This window comes from Artemia franciscana, chromosome 9, assembly GCF_032884065.1.
Source record: "Artemia franciscana chromosome 9, ASM3288406v1, whole genome shotgun sequence".
NCBI lineage: Eukaryota > Metazoa > Arthropoda > Branchiopoda > Anostraca > Artemiidae > Artemia > Artemia franciscana.
The window spans coordinates 19,260,907-19,273,417 of NC_088871.1; the positions used below are offsets into that span (position 1 = coordinate 19,260,907).

At 36.3% G+C, this 12,511-nt stretch overlaps 1 protein-coding gene across 2 annotated transcripts in view; it reads left to right on the plus strand.

Annotated features, from left to right (window-relative positions):
• Positions 1–2,551: 2,551 nt before the first annotated feature.
• LOC136031107 (early endosome antigen 1-like) overlaps positions 2,552–12,511 on the plus strand; it is a 122,265-nt gene continuing 112,305 nt past the window's right edge. Inside the window, exon 1 of one of the 2 annotated variants that reach the window (XM_065710416.1) lies at positions 2,552–2,919. In XM_065710416.1, coding sequence (XP_065566488.1) covers positions 2,863–2,919 — 57 coding nt within the window. In that variant the 5' untranslated portion in view covers positions 2,552–2,862. The remainder of the gene's footprint in view (positions 2,920–12,511) is intronic. The other variant, XM_065710415.1, reaches the window with a different exon arrangement.

Here is a 12,511-nt window from a genome sequence, read left to right on the forward strand (position 1 = left end):
TGAGTAGAATATTAAGCCATATTGATGTTTTTCTTTAAAATACAAGAAATGTATTAGTAGATCTTTGAAACCTCATAAATTGGGATTAGGCAAAGTTGTAAAGCTAAAAACAGTTTTGCTGTACTTCATTGGGTGTGAATATGTGATCATTTCACTACATAAGGAGACTTGTTAAGAAAACCATTCTTACTTCATAATATACAAAATAATCTTAGTTGACATATTTTACAGTGGGAGAGCCTTTATTGCCACTTCTTTTACTGTTGTACAATTTTTCTAAACAAAATTGTGAAAAATAAACACAGATTTGACTATATTTATCTATTTTCAAGGAGTCTATACATGGAAGTTAAACACTATTACCACCATCTACCAAAAAATACTCATGGGCAAATATTGATAAATTAGGTTATGTTAGATTAGCTGGATGGGCCTTGGGCGTATGTTTTATAAATGATTTTCCAAGACTTGGAGAGCAATACACATTGAAAAACGTGATTGAGAAACTGGAAATACAGCAAAAGAAGTGACAGTAAAGATTTTACTACTAGAAAATATGTTAATCAGGGTTATTATAAATAGTACAAAGTAAGAACTGCTTACTTAACATGTCTCCTTATGTAGCAGAATTACAATACATTTATATCCTTTATTTAAGGAAAAGGTCTATTTTGCAAGGATTCATTTTTATAACACAAGAATTTTTAATAGTCATCAAAGGTCACTGTCCTCTAGGCTAGAGGGAGAAGGAGTGGAGGTAGGTACTTCAAATACCTTCCCAGGACATACTTTAATCTGTAGACCCATAATGAAAAGTTCCATTTTCCTAATGCAGCCCCTTTCCAAGATAGCCAAAGGTAACTAAACTAGAATTTTACCAAAAACCTTTCTTTTTTTCCAGTGTGTGATAAGTCCCAGCCCAAGCATCAAGAAAACATATGATTTGAATCTTAGAAGCACAGTACAAGTATCCAATGATTAAAAAGAAGATAATGCTACACTTTGCAAGTTACATCAAGATTAGCAAATGCCAATATGTGAAATATCCTAATTAAATGATTTAGCAGTGGCTTAATTTCCTCTGGATTTGACATATTTCATATTAATTTGAGATCTAACTAAATTCAGAATGATCTAACCTACTCTTGTATATTTCAACTGATAGGAAGAAGCTAAATTAGAGGAATCTTGGATTAAAATGCTCTGGTAATACTTTGGAAAAAGTTGTATTCATGCTGTAAAAGCAAAATCATCTATAAAAAATTCTAAATGATAAGACTTTGGCTATGTTTAGCCACCCTAAACAGAGAATAAAATTTTAATTTAGCTTTTTTTTTGTTTGGAACAGTGTGGTGGATCAATTTTCAGGTCAAATTCTGGTTTAGCTAGCCTACTTTTGGCTATTTTGGAAAGGGTTTAAGTTAGGAAAACAAAACTTTCAGTAGGTTATTGAATCCAGGGCCATGGTTTCTGTGTTAACCATATCCTGATTTCTGATTCAAAGATAGATGAAAGTTTAATGAATTCTAGTTAATGTTACCTCTACTCTCTCTTCTGCTTGAATAAAGTACAACAAAATTGTTTTCAGCTTTACAACTTAGCTAAATCCCAATTTATAAGGTTTTAAAGATATGGAAATAAATTTCCTAAATTTGAAAAAAAAAACATTGATATGGCTCAGAATTCTACTCAATCAACAGAAATTACATTTTCAGAACTAAAGGCAGGGTAAAATTCTAGTTAAGTGACTTTTTGCTAGGCCCTATCTTGGAAAGGGGTTAGGTTAGGAAAAATGAAATTTTTGGGAAGGGGTGTACAGGCTAAAGTAGGCTATATCCTAGGAAGGTATTTTAAAATACCCACCTCTACTCCTTCTCCCTCTAGAGTGCCCTGAAATTCACCTACATGTCAAGGCTATATCTATTGAAATTATGACAAAACCACATTTTACCTTAATTTTCAGTTACCAGTTGCTTTTTTCTGCCTTTGGTAAAATTCTAGTTTAATGACTTGTTGCTATCTTGGAAAGGGGTTAGGTTAGAAAAATGAAACTTTCAGGAATGGGCCTACAGGCTAAAGTATGTCCCAGGATGGTATTTTGAAGTACCTACCTCTACTCTCTCTCCCTCTAGAGGGCCCTGAACTTTGATGACCTTTAAAAATATGTGTGTTATAAAAGTGAAACCTTGAAAAATAAAATTTTACCCCACTAGAACTTTATCCCAAGATAGCTAAAGGTAACTCAACTAGAATTTTACCAAAAGCTTTTCCCTCGTTTCCAGTGAGTGACAAATCTTAGCCTGAGCATCGAGAAAACACATGAATGGAATCTTAGAAGTACGCAATTGAAGATATAATTAATAAATTTATTCTAATAAGTATCAGATGATTAAAAAGAAGATAACATTACACTTTGCAAGTTATATTCATTTTAGCACATTTCGATATTTGAAATAACTTGCCTTTTTATAAAAATAGTACGAATATAACTCTATACGGACGATTTTGGTTTTAGAAATGATACTTTAATATGTGAATTAAGTTGACATCTTCCATCATTCCATTTAAGTAAATTTTTGATATTTTTCATAGAATCAGTTATTATTGTATATCACAGGTAATTTGTATGGAAGCTTGATTTGTGATTAAAATGCAACTACCCTATTTCGATCAGTTCTTGCTAAACTCTCTTTGGAGTTAAAAAAGAGGGTGTGATTTGTGTTTGTGACACTGATTTAACCTATTGACATTTGGTCAGCGCTCTTTGACCTTATTTTCCTTTCATTGTTGGTGTTTCATCTGAAATTATATTGGCCTAGCCTATAGCCCAAGCAGAGAACTTAGAAGTTTAGTGTGTACTGAATGTCCTCAAAGTCGATGTTTACAAACCTCAAAAGTATTGTAAAGGGACTATCCCAGGTAAGTTATGCTCTCTTCTGTGGCCCAACCCTTTATTTATTTTTGAATTAATGATTCTAGGCCTATCAGGAATAAATTTAGCCTTAGTTATTTACCATATAGGCTAGCAAAAATGCTTGAGGTTTATTATATGGCAAAAATCAAACAAGGAAAATAAATTTGGATAAAGATCTAGAATAGCCTTGCCTACCTAGCCTATTGGCTTCAGAAGGAGGCCTCATGTGTAGATAGATTACTAGTTAGCCTGTTCATTTATAGGGGTTTTCAACAATTCATGCCAAACCCCTCTCCAATAATCTTAGGCTATTTAGCCTTCAGAAAGATAAGGTGGACTGCATCCTCCTGTAGAACATCTTATTGTTGAATTGGTGAGGTGACACAATTAGTGGGTGTGGTGTCCTCCTGCTACTTCCAACCTGTGCTACTCCACTCCAAATTGACTGCATTTTTGAAGTAATTAATCAGTTCACCAGTGATAGTCTCATTAGAAAGACTGTTCTAAGGTGGGACAGTACATGCTGAGAAAAAGTTTGTCCTCTCTCTATGTCTAGAGTGCTCCTGTTGCAGCTTTATTGAGTGGCCTCTTGTTATGGTGGCAAGGGAGGGAGTAAAAATGGAGTTAACCATGTTATTTTGGTGCTTCTTCTTGACAGAAATGACATCTCCTCTGTGTTGCTAGTAAACCAATGTGGGTATCTTCAGGCAATGCAGAGGTTCAGGGTAGGGAAGCTGTTGGTGGTGGGCACAAAGCTTAGTTGCTCTTCTCTGTATGCTCTTTAGGGCTGCCACATTTCCCTTGTATTAAGGATTTGTAATGGGTCAGCCAAATTCTGAATGTGGCCTTACAAGAGCATTATATAATTTTCTTATTATCAGAGGATGGCATGATGATATGGTTCATTTGATTAGTCCCAGGGCTCTGTTGGCTTTAGCAACTTCTTGCATAGTGTGCTCATGAAACTTAAACTTCCTGTCAACAATTTTTGGCGTTTGTTTTTGCAGTAAGGGCTATATTTACTTCGTAATCACTTATGACTTAATGTGTGAGATTTCTCACCTTGTTACAGCATTTCTTGAAATCAGCAAGATGATCCTCCTGTTTTGATTTCTTGTATTTCCTCCATGCCTTTTTCTTACTCTTACTGCCTTCTCTTACCTCTTTAGTGAGGAATGGTAATGTTTTTGTTTTCTCTGTGTTTGTTATGGAAGTAAATTGCTTCTCAACTGCAAGCAACCAAGACTTAAAATTGAACCACAAATCATCCACGTTATCACTAACAATCAGATTGTTAATCAACTTCAGACAAGTGTTCCCAGATTTTATCATAATCTGTATAAGATCTTTTTGTCATATTACTTGACCTAGTGGAAACCAGCACCAAAAACATAACACAATTTTGGTCACTAGAACCAATTGCAGGTAAATATTTTAGAGATATGACTGTGTCAGGGTTATTTTTAAATACCTAGTCAGGTGTATTTAGGTTTTGACTATCTCTATAATGGGCTGGTTGATCAGTTGGTTGAGTGAGGGCAAGATTTGCTACAGAATTCAGAGTGATAGAATTCTACAGTGATAAAAACAGAATTTGAACTAGATGAAGCTATTTTACTCACAAGATCAGCCACAACTTGGTGTGAATCATTAGCATTAGATGCAGAGGGGCTTCAATAAATGTTTCCAACAATTAATGTCTCTTCAGGGATTTGACACTCAACAGCTACACATTCCACCCATGGATAAACATCAACATAAGGGAATAAACTCAGTATTTTCTTTTTAAAAGTATTCTTCACATAAATAGTAATGCCTCTCCTGCACCCTTTCAAACAAAATTAGAAAACACTTCATAACCATCAACTGCAATATGGGAATCCTCAAACATTATAAGAGAATTTTTGGGTCAAACTTTTGTTGCACAAAAATATCAATATGCTGATTAGCTAATAGTGCCTTTACCTCTGGCAGTTTATTTGTACTACAGTCTGGATTTGAATGCATCACTTTCAAGAATCTTCTATTTCTTCCTGGATTACTTATTGCCCTGCTGCACTGGGGGTGTGTTTCATTTCCTTCAATGAGAAACTCTGTTGAACATGATACCGCATCTGCATTTATGGATACTGCAATAACCATGTAAAACCATTATTGTCAGGAGAGACACAAGTTGAATAACTAGATAAACTTACGTCACTGACAACACTAGAACTCTAAGACTTAGAACTATTTACAAGGGCAAAAGTCGAAGCTATTGTTCCATGTCATGGGAAGCCTTGGTTGGGCGTCAAGTGCCCAGGACATAATTTTTTGAAATGACTGACAGATCACAAATAACCAAACCAGTTTCACCAGCCTCACTTCTGTGCTTCACATCTTCAACAAGTCTTTTCCTAATCATCTCTTGAAAAATCACTATGAAACTGGACACTCTCCTTTGTTGTCTAGAGATATGAAGAATCTTCCTCTTGATATCCCATTAAGAGACCAGAAAAAGGAGCAGGGCAGGTCAGGACGTGGTACTGGGTGTACTGGTTGAAGCATTTAGCCTTCTGACGTTTGTGATAGGTCCCTGGGTCCAAATCATAAGATGAGCAAATAATATGTGTAATTGCACAAGTTTCATCATCAGCTGGAACAATGCCATACGTTATGATATTCAGTTGACGTTTCTCCCTGTCCTGTTCAGACCTGATTTCCTTCCTCACTTCTGCAGCAAAACTGGGGTTTGCACTTGATAGAATTTTGTGAGCAATATTATGCACATCTTGGGTACTTCATTTTGAGGATAGCTGAGACTGAATATCCTACATATTGTTGGAGATTTCCACTAACGACTTTGTAAGTCCATTTTTAAATCTTCGAGTAGCTTATGTAGCAATTTGTCAATCACCTTCTCAACACTTGAGCTAGATGCAGACATGACTGGATCACAAACTTAGCAGGGTGTGCATTGCCATTCACAACCAACTTTGTCAGTCATTTTTGTGAGTAGTTCGTGTTCATTGGCTGTCATCTTTAAACACTATGCACAGTCATTGCTTGCACTCCCTGTACTTTAGAGCGGATGAATGTTCATCTAATTCTTGAGAGCAGGCTGCACAAAAGTCAGTCCCCTCAGTAGGGCTAATGTGCTTCCTTTTATTTCGTGGTGGTGGTATTAGTAACTTTCCGACTGCTGGCAACACTCTCCAACAAATTAGTAAGATTCTGGCTGACGTTAACTATCTCGCAAGATTTAGTAAATTCGACACTCTTGGTGTAGCCAAAGTAATAGAAGGGGCTAACAATACTGTTCTTTTTTTTTCTACCAATGACGAAACAAAACGATATTCCACTTCAAATTAAATACTATTTGTTAACAAAGGCATAAATGTAAATGGAATGCTGGATATTCTATCGAATATCCATTTAGTCGGAAATTGACTCTTCCAATATTTTCCAATATATGCCTTAATTCGCCACTGCTATTCCAGCAATGGAACCCGGGGAAATTTATTATATGGAATGAATGCTCAAGATCGTCAAAAAACGAATACTTACAGGCGTGGAAGGTATTAAAATGACCCCCTGGTATCTTCAAGATACAGTGTGTCTTGTATCCCAATATCTTCTAGCTCTAGGCTTCTTCATGGGATGGCTAACGGTATTAAGGTGAACCTCTCAGGATTGGCTTATGATTTTAAGTTGAAACTTTTAGGGTTGCCATTACTATTATAATTAATAAAAAGAATTTGTGGATTCAGGTTATTGAAATGGGATAGATGCAATGCCTCATAAATGAAATCGGGAATTAATTTGAAATTTCCAGGGGAAGTTGCTGATGAAGTAAAACTAAATAAAAAAGGACTGTTTTTATGCAAGTTGCCAAAAGGGAATATCAGCAATGTCGGAGGAACGGCTAAGGTTATTAAATTGAAACTTTCATGGCCACCATTACTACTGTAGCTACTACTACTACTGAACTAAACCAAAAGAGTTTAAGAACATCCAGGTTGTCAAATTGACATATTTGCAATGTCTCAGGAACAGAATTAAGTTGAAACTTTCGGGAAATTTGAGAGGTATGTAAAACAAGTCGAAATGCACTTTGTGTATCAAGATTGTCAAAAAGGTATCCATGTCATATCTCAGGAACAGTTATGGGTAATATGCTGTGACTTTCAGGACATGTTGTTAGGGATTTTGAACTAAATCAAAAGACACTATATGTATCTAAGGTTCTTGAAAGAGTGTATTTAATTTATTTTAGGAAGGGCTAGGGGTATTAAACTGAAAATTTGAGGGCATCTTCAGTAGGATGTTGAACAAAATCAAAAGAAACTATGAATTTATGTTGTAAAATGTGTATCTAATATTTCTGGAATTGATAATGATATTGTGATAAAATGTCAGGGAATGTCGAGGGGCATGATTAACTAAATCAAGACACACTGTGTGCATGTAGGTTGTCAAAAGGGCATATCAGTAATATCTCAGGAACACCTGAGGGGACTATGATTAAACTTTCAGGGTTACTGCTGCCACTACTGCTTTTTTTTCTACTGCCAGTACTCCTGCAACTACTTTCTACATCTGTTATGACTATTTATGACTGCTGCTGGGACAACTTTGCCTTTCATTGTTAGTTTGGGAGGGCCCCTTTTAATTGAGTGATTATTTTTTAGGTTTGTTTTATTTTATCTTTGGGACTTTTGTCCATACACTTTTTGCTTAACGTTTATTTTCGTGCACCAAGGATAGTCGAGTGGAGACGTTGACCAAAATATCTGCGTATTTATTTTTCCTTTTTTTTTATGGCTGGAATTATCCTCGTTTTTTTCTGTGTGCTTTTCTTCATTTTATCATGCATAGCCAGTGTGGTTTTTCTGGTCTTTACCACTGCTGTGACTACTACTACAACTAGTTTTATTATAACTAACTTCGGATTTTTCTCAGGCTTCAACATGGGTACTAGTATAGCTTGTTTCCAAGAGTAGTGCACTGAGCAGTTGCCAGGGATCTCTTAAATAAAATGGAAACGGGCTGGGTTAGCTTATTGCTCACATGTTTCTACATTAGTCGCTTGATGTTGATTGACTAGTAACTGATGTTGTTGCCTGTAAGTTGTCTTTCAATAGTGATTTTAGTTGTGTAGAAAGTTTTAAAATTTGATTAGAAGTAATAGTTGTGGTTTCTAAGTGGGCATCTGTACTTTGCTCCAGGGATATCTGAGTTTTTCCCCTTTTTTGAATTTTTGTGTACCAAAGATGATTTCAGCAGCAGATGCCATTGCTTTAGTGCTCCTTGTATTGAGTTGTTTAAGAGACAATTCCTCAGAGTGGTCTATGTCAGCAAGCATCCTGTCAACTACACCTCTTCATTTTGGTCATAAGTCTTCCTTGAAGTTCCATTAAAATTGATTGCTATTTTCCATCTGTGTTGCTTTCCAAGCATAAGTATTCAGTATAAGTATTTCATAGTACTCAGACGAAAATTTCTGTTGGATAGAGACATGATAATTACTTGCAAGGTGACAAGAATCAAAACAGAGTTGATTTGCAAAGATGTTGGATTCATAATATTGATATATTGATAAAAATAAGTGTTAAGGTAGTAGAAAAACAGGTTAGATTTATCAATCAGCCACTTTTTGCATGACTATGGAACCAAATTTATGTGACCTAAATTTAAAAAAAAAGAAAAGAATTAGGCTAAAAGTTCTTGGTGAATAGTTATTTTCTGTCTTGCAAAGTACTTTTTTGTTCAAATTCAATTGTGTATCAAAGCACAAACCTGGCTCGACTTAACAAAATGAGTTTTTTATATTCCAAAAGGACGTTTTAAATCCAATATTAACTAAATAATTTGTCTATTGCCATTTGCAAAATTTGAATGGCAAGGATTTGATATTTTAGCCAGAACAGATTGCATGCTTTGACTATGAAAGGTTAAAATTCAGTGGCAGGTTTGACAAATAAAATAAGCTCAGGTAATGACTGTAAGTACCTCCTAACAAAAAAAAATACTCCAACTGTTGGGCGATTTTGCTCAACTTTGTTGGTAAAGCAAAATACCCAAATTATGTGTGATTTGGCTAATGTTTGTAGGTAAAATCAACATGAAACCGTTGAACTAAGTCTTGTTGTGCAAACATTCTGTGGGGGGGGGGGTGTATGATTTTTACATTTTTTGGTTCGTCTCAAATGTTTTCTACGCGATTTGCCCTATACTGCTTTTGCTTTGCCTTTTTTTTTCAAATTTGCCCCTCTCTCTCTAGCTCCCAAGATTGATCCTTACATATGTGCCTAGTAAACCTGCATCTGTAGCAATGCCTTGGATTGGATTTTTAGGTTAGGTTTCGTCCTAGGAAATAAAAGAAATATTCAAATAAGATGAACCAATAGTGCCATCATATTTGTTTTTGAGGCGGGACACAATTATTTTTCAGGGGCTAGAGCTCTAAAAAACATTTTTTGCATAAAGAACTTATATTCTTTTGAATATTGAAGATCTGCCAAGGTGCCCTGAAGCCCCCTCCCTCCCCCCCCCCCCCATTAGCACCCTTCAGGTAAAAGTTTTGTATATGGAAAAAACAGCCTGTTTAACCATAAATAAATTTGAAACACTGCCAAAAACCTTACAAAATGAAAATAAAAAATGCAATGAAACCCCACCCTGTATTTCTAACAAATTATTGTGTTATCCTGGGTAACTGATATGTATTTGAGGCTAAGAAAAATTGTGCCTCTATCTCTAAAAAAAAGAAAATAAATTTAAGTATTACATAAGACTTTCAATTAAGGCAGTTAAAAATAAACGAAAAAATCCAGAATGTTTTGTTAATTTGTCCAGAAAGCTTTATCAATAAAAAAGGAAAAAGAAGAAAATACTAGACTCGACAGCCAAAACAGTGAAGAATATTTTTTGGTCGCTTTATGTGGAAAGGGGATCGTAGAATTCGGGAATAGGCTTATTCGAGTTGAAAATAGTAGTTTTTAGCGCCCTTTTGGAGGATCGAAAGTGATTGAAAGCCCCTCCTTCGTTGCTGTTTGTGCTACTCGACCTTCGTTACCTTCCCCACAGATATCTGATCAAAAGTTTGAGATAGCCATTTTGTTCAAAATTGTTGAAAGGTCTAATAAATATACTTCCAGATATGACGTGAACCTCGAAGCCCCTGGCGTAAAGGCTGTAAATTAGGCAAATTTTGCAATTATTTACAAATAGGTTTTGTAGTGGAAAAAGGGGAGACGTGTTTGATCGTGGGTCTCTTATTAGCTTCAAATTTTCAAGGATTGTTCTCTAGGCCAAGGGTAATCGGAGGGGGTTAGGGGTTCTAGGAATGGACCAAAATACATTTTGTCCGTGGTTAGTCTTGAACTTGCAGCCATAAGTCCTTGGGCTTAAAGTAACCCCTAATGAAATAAAACCCCTAAGGATACCTAGTGGGACTGGTATCCTTAAAATGATACCAGAAGACGAGCGAAGGATTTTGTCTAATTAGCTTGAAGCTTATATACTTAAATTCTTTGACTAAGGGAACTCCAATTCAGAAAGGAAAAATAGAAACGACAGCCATTGATTCCTCCAATAACGGGGCCTGACAAAGGGCCAAAAACTATTCTGAATGGACTAAAACTTGAACCATAATTTCTTAGGCCAAGGGAACCCTGGTGTACAAAAATAATTTCGGTTGGGGGCATGTTTCTACCCTTAAAAATGAAACCCCAAAGAGGACCAATGTAGCTTGAAACCTATATTCATGTGTCCTTGACCTATAAAGACCCAATACACAAGAAACAATTGAAAATACAATTGGGTTTCCCCCGAAAACGGAAAAGAACGGAAAACGTTTAATTGGCCTGAAATTTTTCTAGAATCACGACTTTGACCAAGATAACTAAAATTAAGTTGAGGACACAGTCTCTCCAAAACTGGGATCTCATAAGGATTAGGTACTTTTTTCTGATTGTCTCAAAACATTTATCATTGAGTCCTTGAGTCAAGAGCCGCAATGTCCAAGAAAATTATTGAAAAAATTCCCTTCAAAATGGGGCCTGTAAAAGCGCCAATATTTTGTTATTGCTTGGGCATGGGTTCCCAATATAGTAGCCTACTAAAAAGCTGTCCAAGGTTTTGCCCGTTTGTCGGTCCTTGTTTTGGAGGGAATCAACATTTTTTTTCATTTTTTTTCTTCATTAGAAACGCCTTAGCCCAAAAATTTGGATAGGTTTTGAGACGATAAGAACTTTAAGGGAGGGGGCTGAAATTATTTTTTGTGTGTCAGGGTTCATTTTGGTCTAAGGGGTTCTGGCCATAAGTTTGAAACTGATCAGGAAAATACCTTCTCCCAAATCCTTCTCAGTCCTAGTTCACAGCAAATACCAAAAATACCCAAAACCTTCTCCCTCCTTGTTCACAGCAAAATGTGTGAATCTTTTGACCCATTGAACGAATACTGAAAGCTTCGAACTAATAGCACACCCAGCATCAAACAAGAGTCTTTTTTTCTATTATAAAAACGGTGTATAGAAATTTGGTAATTTGCATTACGTATGGTCCGTGCCCCCAGGATTTTGGGGTCATGTCATATCGGGAGACATGTCTATCGGACCTTTTGACTATTCTGAAAAAATGGCAATTTCGGGATTGTGGTTGGATGTCTTGTGGGGTGGATTCAAAAAAGGTAGGCCCTACGGGAAGGTGGACTGATGTCCTCCCATCACTTTCATCTAAAATAAGGCACCAAAAGCTTCAATGTCCAGTCGAATGCGCCCCCGTCAGAAGTTTCTAACCACCCCTTCCACACGAAGCGGCCAGGTGAAAACGAATGATGCAGTGAAGACATGAGACTCTTTACTTAGCCACTGCTACAGCTCTGAACATTCATCTGTCAAAAATGGGTCATTTTATTAATGTGGGAGCCTCTCTTCCGGGTTTACATGGGCTTTTATCGCACTGGAGGTATAGTTTTTGGACTATTCAGCCAGGATCATATTCAATATTTTGTTTTGGAGTGGGGTTTTTAATTGTTTTTTAAAAACAAAAATAATTTGGGGAGAGGGGGTTCAAATCCGGTAACCTTTTACCCCCCCCCCCCCGTCAATGCGGCCCTGCCTTCGGTCATTGTAAGAGAGATGACCATCTAATATCATCCGTTCTGTGCTCAAATCCCTGGGAGGGGGGATTATCCATGGGAGACACATTGGTCTTTACTGTTTAAGAATGTAATCGACGTTTAAGTTGCAAAAAGGTAAATTGAGAACATCACGCTGGAATGTCATCCTAAAATTCTGTTTGCATGCATCTATGATTTAAGAACCAATGTAAGAGCTATTTTGTGAACTGAAGATTGTCTAAGTAGCTGAAAATGGTACTGTAAAATCCCTTCCATAGAAAAACTCACCTCTTATCCTTTAACGTTCTGGTGGTTTGTATCTATGGATTTGTAGTCTATGTAGAATTTTTTTTTTGGGGGGGGGGGGCTAAATAATAAAAATAGTCAAATCAACTAAATTATGGCTAGGGTTGTACCAACTAGCACCAAGTTTTCAAAAAGGGGGTTAGCTCAATTGTGTATTACTCACCCGGGGATATGTCAACTTGGGTTCC